We start from the raw sequence: 21,773 nt of genomic DNA, 5'->3' as shown, positions 1-21,773 counted from the left end.
TTGCGGCAAGATTCAATTTTTATGGGCATGAATACCTAGAAAACGAGCAAACACGTCCCTCAACATGGGCTATATTTTGCATACCCTGGGAAAAAGGATATTATAGGATTGAGGAAATATTTTTGATTTCTTCATACAGAAAGCTAACCATTAATGTACTAGTATATAGTACAGAAAACCGATCAAATAGATATGTAAAACATGTCAATCTGTGAAAATTATGTTATTATTTTAATTTCTTTTAAAAGCAGATTCGAAAACAGTACAACATACATCGACTCACAAGCAAAACTCTTCAAATACCAGCAACATATAAGAAATTACGTGGCATTCCGTACTCACTTACCTTAAGTTGAATTTCTTACTTATTTACGTTTTACATTTTGAATTTTTTTGTTCAAACCAAGCCTTATTTTAGGCACAAACAAATTAAAGGAAGCATTTGAAGGTAGCGTATCAAAATCAGCTTGCAATATCAAAATCATGGAATGCGATTTCCGATCATGGACATGGACGCTTAACCCATTGTAGACCAAGCAAGTTTTTAAATATTCCACCGAAAATTTAGAATCTTTAAGAATTTTAGCGCAGTTCAGGTAAAAGATATCGTGCGGTGTTCTTTGAGTAAAGAGGACATGATGAATCCATAAAAAAGGATAATAGTTTCGTTATCCAGCGGCTCGATTTTACATCGATATATTTATTTTGAAAATGAGACGGTACATTTCGGTATATTACTTAGGTTTGTACAACCTCTCTCGGCTCCTAACACCAAGTGGCAACCTAATATCCGGGAATAATATGGCGATCCGAAACAACTCTGATGATAGACAGAGAATTTAACACTGCTGGAAAATTGATTCATTTGCTATTAATTTGAGACGGTAAATCGCGCGAATATTGCTAAAGTGATGGCGACCGAGTGCTTTACACAATGTGATAGCTTATAAGCGCTGGGACCGCATTTAACTAGTGAAAATGAGTGGAATAGTAGCACAAGAAAAATTTTCCCTTAGTCTCTATTTTTTGCCCTCGTCTGCGCGTCGAAGCGAGATAACAACATCGGTCCGAGTGGCCGCGTCAAGGCATTTCGTGCGCGGAAGCGAGACGAGGATATCGACCAAGCGAAACGCATACGCCAAAGTCGAAAAGTGATTTTTTCCTCCGTTCGGGCGAAGTCGAAACTGCTCGAAAAGTTTTATAAATAAAATGCTGCAATTTCCTGCACACAACAAATTATTAATCGAGCAAAATGCAACAATCGATTGGCCGTTTTGTTGTGCCCCCAAAGCGATTATATAAATAGTGGAGCACGTTGCTCGCTCGTCTCCGAAGTCCTAATTGCGCATCGATTGCTCCGCAAATAGAGGAAAACGATGTGCAGAGAAAATAAAAGTGATTTCCTTTATCATTTCACCGTGCGGGTATCATTCATGTTTCGTTCTCCACTCTCGGGCGATTTTTAATGTAAAAAAATGTGAATCAGATCGGTGGGAATGGGAATTGGAAGAATTAAAATACGAATGAATATACGAATGAGTGTGCAATGGCAAAGAAGTGAAAGAATGCGCAGCGTTGCCATACCGCTACAGACGACCCCCGTGCCGTGTGTGTGCGCGTGTGAGTTTTTGCGGCTGTATGTGTGCGTGTTCCCCTTCCATTGTATATACACGTATGTGTATATATTTATATATATCCTCCAATTCCTAACAATTAAAAAAAATCAATAAACTGAAAAAATCGTTAAGAGTAGTCAACATTTTTGCATTTTGTTACAGTGTTTCATATGAGTCCTGTAACCCAGGATTATATTTTCGTTCGGTTGCCTCGGCTTTGGGAAACACTGCAACAAAATGTCAAATTTGTTCAAGTAATTTGGATCCTATAAAATTTTTACGAAACACAAAATTTAAAGAATACATTTTTCAACAACCCCCAAAAAAGGACGCACGAATCAAGCATAAGAGAGAGAGACCCAACTTTAACGAAAGAGTAAAATGAATAATGATGCGAAAAATCATGATTGCGATGACTTGAATGTGCGCTCCTCATCGGCGTATTTGAATAAAAAATCAACCACAAATACAGCTGCAGCTGCAGCAGCAGCAAAAGCAACAGCAACAGCAGTGACCAACACCAACAGCAACAACAACAACAGCAGCAGGAGCACATCAACAGTCGCCACAGCCACAGCTGCATCTCCTGCCACCAGCAAAACAACCCCAACAACAACAAGCAACAACAATAACCAAAAGCCTAATAGACAGTTTAACCATAACTTGCCACGCATCTCCACAGCAAGGAACTCCATAGCCGCTGCAATACTAGCCAGCAACAGCAAGGCCGGCAGTGGCAGTGCCAGGAAGATAGCAAAGCATGAGAATCTGTCGGGAGGAGTGAAAAACATACCAGCAGCAACAACACCAGCTACAACCAGCAGCGCCACCACCTCCAAGGCACCCTCTTCCAGTTTTTTGGCGGAGCTGAGTCAACTGAAGAAGAAGACGACATCAGCCACAACCGGTGGTGCCTCAGTCAGTGCCACAACAGCAGGCAGACTTAAAGTTAACAATAACAATTCAGCCACTGCCAATACTAACAACAACAGCAAGATAATGTCCGGTACAACAAGCAGCAGCAGCACGCCCACGCCCTCGCCCGCATCAGCGACGGCCACCTCAACAACCACAACAACAACGAATGCCGGCAGCTGTGCCACAAGCAGCAGCGGGAGTGGGAATGGGAATGCCGCCTTATCTGTAACTGCCGCCGGTAGTGCAGCCAAGTTTCGTGCTGCCGTTGCCTCAGCGCCCGGACCATCGCCGGCTGCCGCAGCAACAGCCAATGCCAATGCCAATGCCAACGCCAACGCAACCACGTCCAGCAGCAGCAGCAGCAGCTCGAAGAAGACGCGAGCCACAGTAGACGCCCTCAGGCGACAGGTGGCTATGCAGCAGCAGCAGCAGAACGCAGCCTCGCCCGCCAACAACAACAATGCCGCCGGACTGCCTGGAAGCAAGGATTCAGCGCATTTAAAATTCGCCGCAACCACTTTGCTGATGGGAGCCGCCGCCGCTGCCGTCGATAGCAACGCTGGCGCTGCTACCGCCGCCGGGGCATTGAGCATGGCCCTCAATCCTGCCGTTGATGTGGCCAATGCGGCTGCGGTGCTGAAGCAAACGCTAAAGGATGCCGCCGCCGCTGCCTCAGCCTCTGCGTCCGCTTCAAACCGATCTGCCTCGTCGTCCATGTCCTCGAACGCCTCTTCGCTCTCCTCTTCGGTGGGAATTGTGAATGCCATTTCATCGGCGTTGCAGAACATAATAACACCCGATACGGACACCGATACCGAGTTCTATCCCCAGCCCGTCACCACAGATCTGTCGGAGTCCGAAGAGGAGTCTGTCTCAGAGGTGAGTGCCTTTTGGACCTTAGATTATTGTGAATTCTTGTATACCCTGGATTTTTAGTGCTCCTCGTTGGTAGCTTCCATCACAGATGCTTAGTAGGTCATAAAATACCTCAGACTTAGAAAACTTGCCCCCAATTACTATGGGTTTCTGTACCCTAGAGAAACCTAACGATTGTGTACACCTCTTAAAAAGAACTGATTTACTGCATTTCCAAATCCTAAAAACGCAAAAGTATCGCAAAATGTTTGAGGAACGTGGAAATTAATCTGTATTACGATTTCTCTGTAAGTCGTACATAGAAAAATGATACCCAGGTCATCATCAAGTAGGGGTGAATGTCTACATGTTGTCATTCGAAGGTCTTAGGTCACACTAGATTAAAAAATCGCACCCGAAAGAAGAAGAAATGTGAAAATAAAACTGCGGACAAGCAATCCAACGACCGCATGTTCGTAGAGGTATACATTTTCCTACCTGACGAATCCACAACACACATAATCAGCGTTAGCGTTATCACAGCTGCTTGGACGAGAAAGCAGTTTCGCAGTGCCACAAATGTTTTCCAACTAATTTGAATGTTATAATATACATATTTGCATTCTCTTTGTGTGGGTGGGCGCCACTGCGCGGTCTGTTTTATCAGGCTTGCAGCAGCACCGCAGCGATGTGGAGAAATACCTTCCATTGAATTGATTGCCGACACGCACACACACAAGAACACACATTCGCGTAATTATTGCCATATGCAATGATCATATAAAACACGCTGAGAATTTTTCATCTGTGCGCGTGTGTGAGTGTGTACAAGCAAGCCCTTTCCTCTCTCGCCTTGGTGTTGGTGAATGATTTATCAGCTGTTTGCTTTCGGGGCGAGTGTATGTGTGAATGACTGCACACGTACTTCTTTGTCTAGCAGCCTGTTTTTCGTTTCTCGCGAAAAACGCTTTCATGTTTGCCATTCGATAAATCAAAGGTCATTAGCCAGATCAGATCTGTACCGCCGACCTCTCATTTCGTCCAATAATCCACCATCCAACATAATTGACCCAAGAGTTCGAGACCTTCCCATTCCCTGCCTCCTCCACGAATCAATTGATCCAAAAAAATATACATACAATGCATACGTCGGTACACGCATACATATGCATATAATTGTTTTTCGGTTGCCTTCGCGAATTCTCTGAGGAGCAGCAGCGTGACAAAGATATCCACAGAAGGTCCGGCAACACCGGACGGCTCAGCGTAGCCGCTGCTGTTTCTTTCTAGCTGCTATTTTTTGTTGTTGCAGCGGAGGTGAAATCGTGTGTGAAGAGAAAATGCGCAAGAGTGCGAGGAGACAAATACTCAAAAATAACAATAATAAATAAAAGTAATAATAATAATGATGGTAGAAAACGTATGTCGAAAAAGAGAGAGAGTAATGAACTTTAGCGAATTTTCGAAAAATTTATTTAATGGCATTTTAGGAGACAAGTTTTATTCGTTTTTTTTTCGTTTCTTTGATTATTTTGTGTGGCGTGCAAACATTTTGATGGTTCATTTTCTTTTTCACACACACTGGCACTGGTACATACACCAATGCACGGCACACAACACACACGCCCATGTAACGAGAACAAACGAACGGTCTGCGGGCTGGCTGCTGCTGTTGAACTCGTTCATGATGTTGGATTTTTGTTGTTTGCTTTGCTGTTTCGTCTTTCTCTTCGTCGCTGAGGCTGCTGAGCTACTTGGCTATGTTCTTTTTGTCTGCTCTTCATTTATGAAAGGTTAAGCATAGCCCAAAACTTGGCCGCGTGTTAAAACGAAATGAAAATGTAGGGAATTCTTTATTTTAGTTCAATAGTTTAAGGCGTGGGCCTAACACCCGCACACACACTTGTAGACCATACGTGGCTCTCCCTCCTTGTGTCTGTGTGTGTGTGCGAGAGTGCGTGCAATATTTAAATCGATGTAAAAGCTGCATTTGGAGCTGACTCAGGCCCCTCTGTTTAAAATTCCAAGGAAAAAAAGATTAGGAATTTGTTATTTGATAGTAAGCATGAATGTCGTGGTCCAGCTGGGGAAACACATTTTTTTGAGTATAGCGCTAAAAGTGGAGAACATCAAGAACTAGTCAAGAAAGAGACAACAATAAAGGAATGATTGTTGTTGTTTCCTGCTAGTACTTTTCGCATTGCTGGTTATCGATATCTCGACTGAAATATATCTGGGCATGCACATGCTGCCCTCTCCGGTCTGGCGGTCCGGTAACGCCGCTGCGATAGTTTTTCCCCTTACAGTTATTCGAAGAATTTGTTGTCACATTTGTTACTATCGGATAAACGAAATAATTATACAAAAGATCAGTAAATTTGTGTTCCTTTTGCCTTTGATGGCTGAAATTTTCCTTAATATTTCCAAAGTGATGAGGCGGAGTGCAAGAAGAACAATGGACTTTCTATTTAAATCTTTAAATCACGTAAAAATTCCGCTGCACGATTTAAGCTGTGCCGAACTTTTCGCCTCCATCCGGACTCGGCTCCGTCTTTTCACGCCGCTTGCTTCCTACCCTGCTTCTCCTCTTAGACCGTGTTAATTTTTATTATTTATGTACGTTTCTTTCGTTTCTCTTTATTTGTAGATCCTATTGGCATTCTTGTGTTTAAGGCCAGATCTCCTGGTAAGTTTCAGTTTCGCGATATACAATTGCCACAACCCGCACCCGATCCCGAGTCTTGATCCTTCTCTCCAGAAAGATACGCGCATAAAGATCGTAAAGCAATAATCGAAGCGCTCTACGACCAACTATTGTCTCTAAAATTTCAAATCAGTTCTCTACTAATCCAACGATTGGTGCTTCAAAATATTAATTTCATTCGGTACTTAACCCCCTATAACACCTCCTCTTATAGATAAATCCAACACCACTTTTTTTCTGGCCTTAGACAACAAGAATGTGCGCTCTACTGATCAAATGAAAAGCTTTATTAATATGTATAAAACTTCTATCGTATTTATATAACTCCAACCCCTTACCCCCCAGTTCTAGACTTCCCGCCTAATCCGTTACGTTTACTGTCCGTTTAACGAATTGAATTAACGTTTAACAAATATATTTTCGTCGTTTGTTTCTAGGATGATATACCCGAGTCTGATCCAGATAGTTGCCCCCACGAAGGAGAGGTGCGCGAGGATGAGGATGAGACGGAGGAAGAGTCGGAGGATTCGGAGGAGTCCGATGGAGACGATGAGGAGGATGAGGAAGAGATTGGTACTTAACTTCAAAAGATATTGCTTCTCTTTTACTTAAATTTTACCCTTTGGCCCCTCTTTGTAGATGTCCTGCAAGATAACGATGCAGATGATGAGGAAATCGATGACGAAGACGAGGAGGAGGATGCGCCTGAAGTGAGTCCCTTCCTCCTGGATGCGAACAACAAGCGCTCGAGTAATCTCACCGCCCTGCTCGAGGCTGCGGCCAATGAGAAAGCTCCCGTCCTGCGACACGCCACCCACGCCATCGATGAGACTAAGCAGGCGCTGACCAAGATGCGTTGTGCCAACAGTCCGCGCGACAAGAAGTTAGTAAATTGATGAATGTTAATCTTAACGCCATGGGCAATGTACTTAACCCGCCTTCGCTGTCTTTCCGTATCCGTTGTTGCAGCAGTGGTTTCTCCCGCTCCCTTGTCGCCGCCTGCACGGATAACGACGTGAACACGGTGAAGCGACTGCTTTGCAAGGGAAATGTGAATCTTAACGATGCTGCTGCCTCCACCGACGACGGCGAGTCCCTGCTATCAATGGCCTGCTCTGCGGGCTACTATGAATTGGCACAGGTATGTACAACCCGCCAGATTTATTGAACAAAAAAGGCCCAAAATTTAAGAATGCGAGAATTGGCCGAACGTGAAAATTTCGAATCAGCTGATTACTGTAGTTGTGTGTGTGTGGGAGGGCTACCAACTGCACCGAAAAATGTCTGTCATCGCGACTCCTTTCGTTGGTGTGGCAACGCTTCACTGGCACGCGTCTCGTGTCGATTCTATCGATACCTACTCGAAGAAGAAGCTAGCACGCAACCAAAATTGTTCTGCATATTGAAAAATACAATAAAAAAAAAACTGCATCGTTTTGCTAACCCAAAAAACCCACACTATCTGCCACAAATTAATAGAAACTCGAGATTAGTTTAGTAGATCAATCAATTCAAACGTCGCCACCATATTCCGTGGAAGTGAAACGAACATGTATATGATGCGTATGTGTGTATGTGTCTTCTTGTAGGTACTTTTGGCTATGTCAGCCGCGCAAGTGGAGGACAAAGGCCAAAAGGACTCAACACCTCTAATGGAAGCCGCTTCAGCCGGTCATTTGGACATTGTCAACCTGCTGCTCAGCCACAACGCCGATGTGAACGCCCATTGTGCCACCGGAAATACACCACTGATGTTTGCTTGCGCAGGCGGTCAGGTGGAAGTTGTGAGGGTACTCTTAAAGCATGGCGCAAATGTGGAGGAGCAGAACGAAAACGGACATACGCCGCTCATGGAAGCGGCATCAGCAGGCCACGTGGAAGTAGCAAAGGTGAGTCGTTCAATCGCCATAAATATAGTTTTTCGATTACATTTAAAGTGATTATAATCCGAGATTTGAGAGGAAGAGACATTAATCGAGTTACTGATTTGTCTGCTCTGTGATTTATTTTGATCTTATCTGATGCAACAAGTGGTCCGAAGATGTGGCAATAACTTGCACGTGTTTGCATGTGCTAATCGAAATATTATCCCTTGATCCTCCCTGTAGGTGCTACTGGACCATGGAGCCGGTATTAACACCCACTCAAACGAGTTCAAGGAGAGTGCCCTCACCCTGGCCTGCTACAAGGGCCACCTGGATATGGTGCGTTTCCTGCTGCAAGCCGGTGCCGATCAGGAGCATAAAACCGATGAAATGCATACAGCCCTGATGGAGGCATCGATGGACGGCCATGTTGAGGTGGCGCGACTGCTTCTCGACTCTGGGGCCCAGGTGAATATGCCAACCGATTCGTTTGAGTCGCCCTTAACACTGGCCGCCTGCGGCGGTCATGTGGAGTTGGCAACGCTGTTGATAGAGCGTGGGGCCAACATTGAGGAGGTTAACGATGAGGGCTATACGCCGCTTATGGAGGCGGCCCGGGAGGGGCATGAGGAAATGGTTGCTCTGCTGCTTAGCAAGGGCGCGAATATCAATGCCACCACCGAGGAGACACAGGAAACGGCTCTAACTTTGGCCTGTTGCGGAGGGTTCAGCGAGGTCGCGGCATTCCTCATCAAAGAAGGCGCCAACCTAGAGCTGGGCGCATCAACGCCCTTGATGGAGGCCTCACAGGAGGGGCACACGGATCTGGTGCGATTCCTGCTGAAGAACAAAGCCAATGTGCATGCCGAGACGCAGACGGGCGACACGGCGCTCACTCATGCCTGCGAGAATGGACACACCGATGCGGCCGGCGTGCTCCTGTCGTATGGTGCCGAGTTGGAGCACGAATCCGAGGGCGGACGGACGCCCCTGATGAAGGCCTGCCGGGCTGGTCATCTCTGCACCGTCAAGTTCCTCATACAGAAGGGCGCTAATGTCAACAAACAGACGACCAGCAATGATCACACACCGCTCTCGCTGGCCTGTGCCGGCGGCCATCAGTCGGTGGTGGAGCTGTTGCTCAAAAACAATGCCGATCCCTTCCATAAGCTGAAGGACAACAGCACCATGCTGATCGAGGCCTCCAAGGGTGGGCACACGCGTGTCGTGGAGCTGCTCTTCCGGTATCCCAACATCTCGCCCACTGAGCTAGCGGCGGCCTCAAGCGCTGGCCAGGCCCAGGCTGCGGCCGCTGCTGCAGCCGCTGCCGCCGCAGCTGCCGCCGCTGCGGGCACGAATCAGATGCGATTGCAGCAGCAGAAGATCCTCCAGCAGCAGCTGCAACACCAGCTACAACAGCTCAATGCCCCGCCCGGCCTCCACGAGCTGTCGGAGGCGGCTCGAGCCTCCAATCAGCAGCTATTCCACCAGCAGCAGTTCAATGCCACCGGCAATGGTTCGAACATTGTTGCCCTTGGCACCGGCGATTTTTTGGACGCTGGCGAACTGCAATTGACGGCAGCAGCCGCTGCCAGTGCCACTGGAAGCGAAGCAGGAGCCGAGGAATACGGTGGGGTCTCTGGTGGCGTCGGTGGTATCGATCTAACTACTCTGGGAGCCCAGCAACAGGAGGGACTCATTGCGAAATCGCGACTGTTTCATCTACAGCCAGGCTTTGAGCAGCAGCAGCAGCAGCAACAACAGCAGCAGCAACAGCAGCAGCAGCCAGCGGCAGGGCAGAATCAGCAGCTTGTGCCGTGCAAGCATTTCGATCTGGATATGGAGCACATCAATTCGCTGCAGCCGCCACAGAAGGCACCGCCAGCGCCGCCTGTGCTGTTCCACACGATTTGCCAACAACCTGTGCTGCATATGCAGCAGCAACACGGGGAACAGCAGCAACAACAGCAGCAACAACAGCAGCAACAGCAGCAGCACCAGCTACAACTGCATGCCCAGTCGAAGTTGAAGGGGGCGCTGCCCGGCAGGAATCGTCCGCTCAAGAGCGAAGTGCTGGGCATCATCGAGTGTCCGTTGGATCATCTGAACGAGCAGGTACGCTCCCAGCCACTGGGAGAAGACGGCAAATCGCAGCAGCCGCAGTTCTCATGCACGGGCGAGGATCCACGTTTGCAGCGACGACGGGGCTTCATGCCGGACCTCAAAAAGGGGGAGCTCCCTCCAGGAGAAGGCGGCAGTGACACCAACGAACAGTTGCCTGTGAAAGGTATGTCACACAATTTAGCAAGATTTTAGCGGATTCGTGACTTTTGGTTTTTCCGTTTGCAAAGGAGGAGCCGAAAGCAATCAGCCCGCACAGACGACAACGCAGACTTCAGCAATGGACAACAGTGGCGTGACATCCTGTTCGCATCCCATATATCCACCGGTAAGGATTACACAATTACGGATTACTGGACTATAGGATTAACCATTTTGTTGTGGCGTTTTATAGCGACCTGGTGGACCCATTACACAGATTTCGGATGTTCTCCAGAGCACAGCCATTAGCGATAGGCCGAAGGTCAAGGCCACCAACAAGAACAACCGAAAGCAGGCAGCCGCCGCAGCGGCAGCAGCAGCCGCAGCAGCAGCCGCCGCAGCAGTGGCAGCCCAGCATGCGCTACCCAATCTCCAGCAGAATCAAATGGTGTCCATCTACAACAATTTGGTGAGCTGTCGTCTAATGGCGTCTAATGAGGAATATCTCGTAGAGATCGAATATTTCTGACATCCAACTGTTTCTCGTTTCTCTCTTTCGATTAGCAAATGCAGCAGACGCATCTGCAATTGCAGCAACATCTGCAGTTGCATCACCAGCGTGTGGCCTTGGACAATGCAGCCGCAGCAGCAGCAGCCGTCGCAACTAATCCAAATCTCTACACAAATTCCCCGGCCTCACCGCTGGCCTCGCCCACAGGAGGTGGCAACGGCAACGGCAACGGCAGCGGCAACTATTCCGAACAGCAGCAGCCAACTCAGCAGCAGCAGCATCCAGGAGGAGCAACCATTGATGTGGCCATGCAGCGAAAGACAGCCATGGAAGACTTTCGTGGTCTGCTGGAGACAGCTGTGAATGGATCGCGGGGCAGGAATGAATTGGCCATGACTTCGCCACCGTTGAACTTCTTCAAGGACGGCTGGCACATGGTGGGAGTGCACAATTTCTTTGGCGATCAGCCAAAGTCACCCACCGAAACGCCGCCTGAGATGGAGGAGACGACCATGTCGCCGCCGCAATCATCATCGGAGCAGCAGCAGCAGCAGCACCACCACCACCACCATCAGCACCAGGACGAGGACCCGCAGCGTCCCGAAATGAAGAATCTAGCCACACTTTGTTCAGCAGCAGCAGCGGCCGCTGCTGTGGCAGCAGGCCACAAGGATGAAGATGACCTCAGTACAGATCAATACAGTGATGAGGACGATGCTATGGGCGATGAGAATACGATGCCGCCAGAGCCGATGGATTTGGCTGAAGCGTTGCGCGAGGATGGCATCACTTTGGTGGAGGCCGATGAGGAGGAGGATGACGAGGATGAGCCCGAGGACAGCAACAGCGGGGAGATTGAGAAGCTCACCTACGACGACGACGACGACGAAGAAGATGATGATGATGATGATGCGGATATGGATCCAGATGGGGATGCAGATGGCGATGTTGATTATATTGATGACGATGAGGGCCCTGCCGATGAGGAGGACGAGGACGAAGACGATGATGAGTTCTTTCTGGATGTGGCCGTCAATGAAAACACTGGAAATATCAATAATAATAATATTAATAACAACAACAACAATTCGAAGAGCAGCGGCGGTGGCGGCGGTGGCGCTGCTGCCTCCTCCGGTTCATTGCCACTAAAGCAACGGAAAATGGCCACACGATTGGAGAATCTGATTCTAACCAAACCAGAGATCTTCCAGCAGACGCTGTGCGATTTCCGTCAAGATATGACCAACTCGGAGCTGGTCCATGTCCTGCCACAGATTAGCAATCTCAAGGCGGCCGCCGCCAACAATGCGGCATTGAACAGTGTGCTGCACCAGCAATTGGCAGCAGCCACAGCAGCCGCACAGGCCAAGGCGGCAGCAGCAGCAGCCCACCAGCATCAGCAGCACCAGCAGCATCAGCACCACCAGCACCAGAAGCAACAGCACCAGCACCAGCTGCACCATCAGCATCAGCATGGAGCAGATGGCGACCAGCAGCAGCATTGCGGTAGTTAAAAAGGATTCTCAGTTGTAGTTCTCGATTTAATGAGAATTTGTGATGTTTTTTCCAGATGATGAAGGATGCGCTGGGGTGGCCAGTGATCTATACTCGGGTCTGGAGCAGTTTGCCAACGATGGGGAAATGGAGGACATATTCCAGGTACATTTTGGGTTGATTTTTGTGTGCAGCTCTCCTTCAACTGAATGTCCCTTGATTTAGTCTATTTTTCAATCGGAACAGGAGCTGGCCAGCAGCTTGAACTACCCCGAGTTGGCCGAATTCAGCCTGAATCAGATGTGCAAGGGTAGATTCGCGGGCCAATGGGCGACGTCGTCGTCGGGCAAGTGGACAACGGGCCAGGATGGTCAGCTTGTGGGTGTGGTACGCTCTGGGGATGGAATGCCCCAGGATGCGGCTGCTGCACAGCGTCAGGCGAATCTTGTTGTATTGGATTATCCAATGCAACAGAATATACTGGAGGCCGAGGAGCATATGCACATGCAGGTAAGCATTCCTCTTAGCTATATATCCATGCACATAGGATATCTATATATGTGTCTGGTATCGTTAGCAACACCAGCAGACTCCTTTGTCCCTGCTACCCTTTGCCACGGACGATCAGCAACAGCAGCAGCTACATCCGGCCGCCGCCGCGGAGTTCCACCAGCAGCAACAGCTCGCCTTGGAGGCTGATCCCGAACTGAAGCAACAGCTGCAGCAGTACTCGAATGCGCGCATCATCAAGGCGGTGGCTGCCCAGCAGCAGCACCAGCAGCAACCGGCCCCCAACTTTGTCTACAACGTGGAGAGCGGCGACAAGAATGCACCGCCCGTGCAGCTGCTCTTCCAGCTGCCACCAAACATGTCTCAGGAGGCTGGCGATCATCAGTTGCATGTCGAGCAGCAGGCGCATCTCTTCCAGCAGCAGCAACAGCAGCAGCATCGGGCAGCCGGACAGCGTCCCCCCACCCGGACTGAACTGGAGCAGGTGGCCCAGGAACTGCTGCTGCAGAGGCAGACAGCTCCGGCTGGCCAGCAGGCACTGCCACCCAAGCAGAAGCACTTTAATTTGCAAGAGCAGGTGCATCTGCACCAGCCCCCGAACATGCAGGCGCCCACCTGTGTCCAACATCAGGTAGGCGCTTTCTATTGATCCAATTACATTTCCATATTTATCATTGATGTTCCTTGGTTGAAAGGTTGGAACGCAGACGCATCCTGCCTCGGTTATGGTACCCCAATCCGCCGTTGGCCAGTATGCCCAGTTTGCCCTGCAACCGCCCCAGCAGCAACAACAGCTGCAGCAGCAGCAGCAGCAGCAACAACAACAACTGCAGCCCGGACAACCGGAGAATGAGCTCTCCATTTGGCCGATGGCCACGCCCACACCGACACCCAGCACTGGAGGCAAGTCGATGCCAGGAGGCATTGCAAAGAAGGCCATTGACAAGCAATCGCGCAAGGATCGACGCTGCTCAACCTTCCGTCAAACGCCAGCAGGCAGTCAAGGTGGGTTTTTCACGGATTCGGTTTGTTTTTCCGCTACTTAATATGAAATATAATCTCCGTACAGTGAATACCAATCAGCATCAACAGCCAACAGCAGCGGCCGCGGCCGCCCAACAGCAGGCGCAGCTGCAGAATCAACTGGCTGTGGCTGCTGCAGCCACAGCGAGCGTTGATAAAACGATTGAGATTGATTCGGAGACCGAGTCGAACCATGACACAGCCCTCACACTCGCCTGTGCCGGCGGTCACGAGGAGTTGGTCGAGCTGTTGATCAATCGCGGTGCGAATATCGAGCATCGGGACAAGAAGGGATTCACACCGCTCATCTTGGCCGCCACCGCTGGCCACGAGAAGGTCGTGGACATACTGCTGAAGCATAGCGCCGAGCTGGAGGCCCAGTCGGAGCGCACCAAGGACACGCCGCTGTCGCTCGCCTGCTCGGGCGGACGGTACGAGGTCGTCGAACTGCTGCTCAGTGTCGGGGCCAACAAGGAGCATCGCAATGTCTCCGATTACACGCCGCTCAGTCTGGCAGCTAGCGGGGGATATGTGAATATCATCAAGCTGCTGCTCAACCATGGGGCAGAGATCAACTCGCGCACCGGCAGCAAGCTGGGCATCTCCCCGCTCATGCTGGCCGCCATGAATGGCCACACGGCGGCGGTTAAGCTGCTGCTCGACCAGGGCTCCGATATAAATGCTCAAATCGAGACAAATCGCAATACGGCCCTAACGCTGGCCTGCTTCCAGGGCCGGCACGAGGTCGTCAGCCTGCTGCTCGATCGCCGGGCCAATGTGGAGCATCGGGCAAAGACCGGTTTGACGCCTCTGATGGAAGCCGCCTCCGGTGGATACATTGAGGTGGGACGCGTGCTGCTCGACAAGGGAGCGGACGTGAATGCAGCGCCGGTGCCCACGTCCAGGGACACGGCCCTCACCATTGCCGCCGACAAGGGCCATCAGAAGTTTGTGGAGCTCCTGCTGTCGCGTGGGGCCAGTGTGGAGGTGAAGAACAAGAAGGGTAACTCCCCCCTATGGCTGGCTGCCCACGGGGGTCACCTGAGTGTCGTGGAGCTCTTGTACGATCACAATGCGGACATTGATTCGCAGGATAACCGAAGGGTGTCCTGCCTGATGGCCGCCTTCCGCAAGGGCCACACCAAGATCGTCAAATGGATGGTGCAGTATGTGTCGCAGTTCCCCTCGGACCAGGAGATGATACGCTTCATTGGCACCATCAGTGACAAGGAGCTGATCGACAAGTGCTACGACTGCATGAAGATCCTGCGCAGTGCCAAGGAGGCCCAGGCCGTCAAGGCCAACAAGAATGCCTCGATTCTGCTCGAAGAACTCGATCTGGAACGCACCCGCGAGGAGAGCCGCAAGGCAGCCGCCGCCCGGCGGCGCGAGCGCAAGAAGAAAAAGAAGATGGAGAAGAAGGAGGAGAAACGCCGACAGCAACAGGGCGGTCGCGGTGGTGGCGGTGACCAGCAGGGCGATGACGATGATGCCAGTGACAAGGATGATGATTCCGACAAAGATGACGACGATGAAGACGTTAGAGCCGAACGGACAGGAGCCGGCGGTGGCTCAGGGGCACGTGAGGAGGGTGACTCTGGCATTGATCAGGGATCCTGTTCGAGCGGCGACACCAAGACCACGGCCAACAGAACAACCACGGCCGGTCAAACAGTAGCAGCATCTAAGGCCGAAGCCAGCAACAGCCAACTGGTGAAGAAAAGCAAGAAGCAGCCAAAGAGCAAGAGCACTACAGTATCGGCGTCGGCGTCGGCTGTTGAATCATCAACGCCTGCCACAGCTACAGCCACAGCTCCAGCTGCTTCAGCTACTTCTCTGACAGCCGCGCCTCCTGCCTCTGCCACACCTGCACCGGCAGCAGCAGCAGCACCCGCAACCGTATTCAAGAGCAGCCTCTTGAAGAAACATCCGATCACCGAGAGTGTTAGGCTGCCGCCTACTCCGGTCCAGGTTCAAACTCAGACTCAGGCCCAGGCTACGCCAGTCCAAGCAGCTCCAGTGAAGCGTCAGGTGGAGGTTTCCAAGAAAGAGGAGCTGCCCCTGAAGAAGAAGGAGACCAGCAGCAACAGCAGTTCCTCCGCTAACAACAAGCGCGAGAAGGAGAACCTCGCGCCCAAGGAGTCAACGGCCCAACAGACGGCAACAAAGCAACAATCCACAAGCAGCGCCGCTGCCCCCAAACTGCAGAGCAGCGAATCATCCACCAATATAGCGAGCAGCAACCGCAAAGAGAGTGCCACAAAGCCATTGACATTTAGTGTCGGTGCCAGCCTGAACCCCAGCGTGAAGCGCAGCGAAGTCGACGGCTGGAAGGAAGTGGTGCGCAAGAGCAGCACACAGCAGGTGGCAGGAAGTGGTGGTGGTGCCCCAGTGACGGTGACGGCCGCCAGTTCGGCCACCAGCCTGCATGGTGGTGCCCATCATCTGCATCTTGCCAACAGCTCGACAAGTGTAGGCTCCCTGACGACCATAACGACATCGATAGCCCCCGAGATGACCTGCAAGAAGGTGCAGGTGCCGGTCAATGCCATTTCCCGTGTGATTGGCCGCGGCGGAAGCAACATCAATGCCATACGCGCCACCACCGGGGCCCATATCGAGGTGGAGAAGCAGGGGAAGAACCAGTCGGAGCGATGCATTACGATCAAGGGATTGACGGATGCCACCAAGCAGGCGCACATGCTCATCCTGGCCCTGATCAAGGATCCCGATGTGGACATCCTGCAAATGTTGCCGCGCATTAACAGCAGCATCAAGGCGGCCGCCTCCGCAGGCGCGGCAGCAGCAGCCCCCATGACAGTCGGCACTTGGGATAATCGTACGGCTGCCGGTGTTTCGGCAGCCCCCTCGGCCAGTACCTTCTCCTCGGCGGCATCCACCACATCTACGTCGTCCAGCTCATCGGCCAGCTCCACCACAGCGACGGGCGCCGCCTACAGCAATGCACACAAGCTTCAGCAGCCGTCATCGAAGGCACAAAGTGGACGGGTCTCGTCATCCGCCAAAGCAAATGGCGGCGGCAGCAAGGCTTCCTCGCTCTCGACCTCTGGCTCTCGCGGACAGAACGGCCGGGGTGGATATGCAGGACAGCAGGCGACCTCCAGTCGGGGAGGAGGAGGAGGAGGTACCTCCTCCAATGGTGTGCTCTTAAAGAGCAGCAAGGAGAGCTCGGCCAAATCGCTGCCAGGCACACAGAAAAACAGCAGCAGCTCCTCTGGAGCTACCGCTGCTGCTGTGGGCAAGCCGTCGTCCACGCTGACGGCCCAAAACTTTGCCAAGGCAGCGGCCATTGCCGCTCATTCATCACCCAAGAAGGTGGACACTGGGGCGGCGGCTGCAGCGGGTTCGGTCATTGCATCCACTGGCGGACGTAGCAGTGGTGTGGTGGCACCCTTTGGTCGTGGAAAACCCGTAACCGGCGCCACAGGAGCAAACGTTTCGCAGCTGGGAAGCGCCGCAACCAGCAACATATTGGCTGGACCAATTGGCACCTTCAACGTGGCAGATGTGGCGGCGGTGAATGCCGCCGCGGCAGTGGCGGCCGCTGGAACGGTTGGAACCACAGCCAACAGCAGCAGCACCAACACCAGCAGCAATGTGAAACCCATTGCCCCGCCAAACAAGAGAATCGGATCCCCCACACAGCAGCAGCAACAGCAGCAGCAGCAATCCCAGGCAACAGCACCTCAACCTTCAGCAGGTCCTGGACTGCTGCAGCAACACCCACAGCAGCAGGGGCAGCAGCAGCAGCAGTCACCACAACAGCAACAACAGCAACAGGCACAGGCGGCAACATCCCAACAGAATCTGGTGATCAACACCAACATGCTGATGGCCGATCTGATGGCAGCCAACACCGCAAGCGATAGCTTCAGTGCACAGCTGGCTGCCAAGCTCTCGAGTGCCTATTCTTTGTTCAGCGACTACCAGACCTCCCAATGGGGGAAACTAGATCAAGGAACAGCCGGTGGGGCTGTGGGGGATGGCCTGCCGCAGGCTGATGCCTCCAAGGCGCCTGGCTACAACAGGAATATATTGAGCTCTCCCGTCGGCAGTTCCAAGGCCTCGTCGAATCATTCGACCTCGCCACCGGTGGGCAATGTGGTCCAGCAACAGCCACAGGCACAGGCACAGCCCGGACAAGGACAGAACAACAATCAGCAGCAGCAGCAGCAACAACAACAGCAGCAGAGTGTGCAGCAGGCACTGAACATAATCACCAGTGGAGCGCCATCAACAGCGCCAGCCAGGTCGCCGTTGGTGACAGCCGGAGAGGGAAATCCCGCGAGCGTTGGACCCTCGATTAATGGCGAGGCGGCAGCTGGTGCCGCACACTCACCGGGAGTAATCAAGCCGCCGCCGGGCACGGTTCCCATCCAGAGACACGTCCCCATGCAGATCTCTGCACCGGAAGCGCCGCCCGCTACGAGTGGAATCAATTTCGGGGCCATTGGCTCGAATGCTGGCGGAAGCAGTGCAGCGGCAGCCGCTGCAGCCATGATCGATCGCCAGCAGCAGAATCTGCAGAGACTTATCTACGACAAGGTGGGTGCGTCGCAGCAGCAGCAGCAGCAGCAACAACAGCAACAGCAACAGCAGCAGCCGCTCAACTATCCGATGGATCCCTCGGCGTCGCACTACATTGTGGACAGCAACAACATGCTGCGGCTTAATCCACGCGCCTCCGTCTTCACACAGGGTAATAAGCAGCAGCAGCAGCAGCAGCAGGCACCCAGCGTCGGCGGTGGCGGCATGAATCAGCCACCAATCAATCAAGGTGCTGGCCAGCAGTCGAACATGTTCGGCAACCAGATCCGGCAGCCACCGGGAGCGGCACGCCAGCCCGGCGGACCGTCGGCCACCGCTGCGCCACAGCGCTGGTATGGCGGGGCTCTGGACTATCCCTCGTATTCCGGACGCGATATGCTGCATCTGGAGAACGGAGGAGTCATGGCTGGACTGGGCTCGCCCTCTGCCATGTCACCCAACCACGATGACATACGCAAGATGCCGCGACCAATCGGCACCGAGCGGGCCGCCTCCTGGAAGTTCAACAACTTCAATGTAGCCGCCTCTGCACTGAGCATGGACGATGTATTGCCGCCGTGGGCGCACGAGCCCAAGGCTCAGCCGCCGGGTCTACAGCAGCCGCCTCCACCCCAATCGCAGCAGCAGCCGCCCAATTGGTTGAAGCAACAGCAGCAGCAGCAACAACAACAACAGCAACAACAGCAGCAGCAATACAGGCCCTACAACAATGGACCATATCCGCAGCAGCAGCAGCACGAGCCGATGAATGTAAGTTGTTGGATGAAATTGGGGTTCTGGGCATCCCCCTAATGACGGTTTTCTTTTATATAAAGATGCCCATGGATTACCACAACATGCAGGCACCACCGAATATGGGTCAACAGCAGCAGCAGCAGCACCATATCAACTTGATGCAATCCTATGGCTTCCAGCATTTTGCTGGGGCCCCTGGAGCTGCTGATATTGCGGCTCACATGCCCGACAAGATGGAAGTGTGGGATCACCACGATAAACATGTAAGTGACAATGCGGATAATCCTCTCTTAAAGGAAGGAGACTTATCGAACATTTCCAACAGATGCCCTGGACTAACTACACCACCAATTGGTCGAACTGATGTCTGGGGGATCTTCAGCAGGAGGATCTCTTCGATATCTGTCGTTCAACCAAATGAATCGAACAGCTATGAGTGAGAACTAATCCTAAAATTGAAAGGATGAAACAACAGTAACAACAGCAGCAACAATGTAGCAGCAGGAGCAGGAGCAGCAGCATCTACCTGATATTTCAAACAAATGCAAAGCAAGATAATATTAAATTGAATTTCCAACGTTTCCCACACGCGGATCCACTGCTTCAAATCTTCATTCAGTCAACGGATCAATCATACAACGTCCTAATTCAATCGAAAAACTCAAACGAAGACTCGGGATCTGAAACTTGGCTTTGTTTATTATTTTTTTTTGATTTCAAATTATTCTTTTTACTTCTTCCTTCCGGCCACTATTAAAATTCGCAGGTTATCTAAAATTTGGTAATACGATCATCAGGCAGATAAAAGGAGATAGAAGATAGAAAATAGAAAAACAAAACGTTGTGCATAAATGAAAAAGAAGGAAAATACTATTCAAAAAAAGGCACCCAAAAAGGGCGCAATATACTTTATTTATTTTTTTAATGTACGAGCTATTTTGATCATTTTTGAAACAAAGCATGAAGTTAGCCTACAACTTAGCGGAACCCCAGCCCATGGCTATATCATTTTGTATGATGAGAACACACACACAAAACACACAAAAAAACTGGAAAGAAAGATATTTGGAAAGCTTCAAACACACATACCCACATCCAAAACATACAAAAACCACAATTTAATTTTAAGCTTAACTTAGAAAAGTCGGTCTTATGAATGAAAGATTTAAGTGAATTTTTTTAGCGCCAGCTAAAGCACACACACACACACAACATATATTACACTTATACATAAATACATCTATCTATACATATTTAATAACATTAATAAAAGCAACAAATGAATGCCGAAATTTGTACATTTTAGGCGCGCACTTTTCTATCTCCCCAAACATTCTCTCCACCCATAAAACACACTCAAAGAACCTCCTTCATTTAAAAGAAGCAAACGAGACGAAGCGAAAACGGAAACGGAAACTGAATATCGGAACACGAAAACAACACTGAAACGGAAACGAAAGATGGAAATTACTTAACTTTCTACTTACCACATATACATACCATTAACTACACGCTAACTAACAGTTACAGATATACAGATACTATATTTGAATGATACTTGAAATGATGCATAAATGCTGCATGGAGTGGAGTGTTCTCTCCTCGTAGTATTCCAGATAAAAACCAGAAAAACGGTTTAGTGGTTAGGTTTTATCAGTTTTGTGTTTATCAATGATTTCTTGGTCGGTTTTGAGCTCGAGACACCGCCACCACCACCACCACTACCACTACCATCCCAAAAGAACACACACCTAAAAATGTAGCTAGTAGAAATTGAAATTGCTTAAATAACTTAAGTAAGAGAACACAAATGAAAAGAAAAGAAAACATTTAATATTCCATTTACGAAAAGAAAACTAAAATCGAGATAAAACGATGTAACGGCGCTTGCTTGCCATCTTTGATGCTTTTCCAACACTGCTCATAGACGTACATACTATATATACATACATATATATACACTAGCGAATAGCATACGAAATACACAAAACAAAACAAACATTTTTATTTCAAAGAAAGCAAAACAGAAACTGAAAGAAATGATGTAAAAACACTTGATGAAGAACAATTCACTTTCCTCGCTCCCCTGGATGATCCTGGATGGCATCATCCACTGGGAAATGTGTGGGCGGGCAGGCAATTTCCTTGTACAATTCTTCTAGAGAAAGGAGTCGCAATGCAAATGCTTTGAAGAGGATCGTTATATGAACAATCCCTCCACGCATGGATATATACACACAAACACACACACACACAAATACACACTGATCCGATATATAACTTTAAAAACGATGATAAAAATTGAATGAAGAATAAAAAAGGATAATATAAGTGAGCATGAAACTACACTTTTTGTCGTATTTTTTGTTTGTTTGTTTCAAACAATGTTTTAGCTGCAAGCAAAATAATGTAATGAGAATGGAAATCGTTCGTTTAAGTTATTTGATACAACCGAATACGAGAAATAAATAGCCGCAAATGCTATACAACATATATATATATATTTACAACATATACCACATATATATGCCCCAAAAAAAAGCAGGATTCAACACACAAAATATAAGAGAAACAAAAAATAGCTGAAGGAGCACCATATGCATGCAGCCGTTTAAATGTCATCCGATGATGATATTGATGCAACCTCAACTTGAGAGAAACCGCAAAAAAAACAATGCGAGAGAATACAAGTAAAGAATAAATGTAGAATT

At 50.0% G+C, this 21,773-nt stretch overlaps 1 protein-coding gene across 2 annotated transcripts; it reads left to right on the top strand.

Annotated features, from left to right (window-relative positions):
- The first annotated feature begins 1,924 nt into the window (after positions 1 to 1,924).
- LOC6588339 (ankyrin repeat and KH domain-containing protein mask) lies at positions 1,925 to 20,354 on the top strand. 2 transcript variants are annotated; one of them, XM_026984720.1, is made up of 19 exons: positions 1,925 to 2,158; positions 2,246 to 3,413; positions 6,037 to 6,075; positions 6,531 to 6,666; positions 6,733 to 6,976; positions 7,066 to 7,234; positions 7,683 to 7,982; positions 8,202 to 10,245; positions 10,310 to 10,407; positions 10,474 to 10,689; positions 10,785 to 12,110; positions 12,186 to 12,237; positions 12,302 to 12,390; positions 12,472 to 12,735; positions 12,803 to 13,366; positions 13,431 to 13,740; positions 13,805 to 19,077; positions 19,143 to 19,325; positions 19,388 to 20,354. In XM_026984720.1, exons 1-19 carry the CDS (start codon positions 1,998 to 2,000, stop codon positions 19,424 to 19,426), a joined length of 12,675 nt encoding a protein of 4,224 aa, XP_026840521.1. In that variant the 5' UTR covers positions 1,925 to 1,997; the 3' UTR covers positions 19,427 to 20,354. The 2 variants fall into 2 exon arrangements, with proteins under 2 accessions (XP_026840521.1, XP_026840520.1); XM_026984719.1 differs by lacking the exons at positions 1,925 to 2,158; positions 2,246 to 3,413; positions 6,037 to 6,075; ... (6 more) ...; positions 10,474 to 10,689; positions 10,785 to 12,110 and having other exon boundaries at positions 12,213 to 12,237; positions 12,451 to 12,735.
- Positions 20,355 to 21,773: the final 1,419 nt, after the last annotated feature.

This window comes from Drosophila persimilis, unplaced genomic scaffold (genome assembly GCF_003286085.1).
Source record: "Drosophila persimilis strain 14011-0111.01,24,50 unplaced genomic scaffold, DperRS2 tig00000000-arrow-pilon, whole genome shotgun sequence".
Lineage (NCBI taxonomy): Eukaryota > Metazoa > Arthropoda > Insecta > Diptera > Drosophilidae > Drosophila > Drosophila persimilis.
Note: the sequence above shows the minus strand (reverse complement) of the source record. Positions and strands in the feature narration are given on the sequence as shown.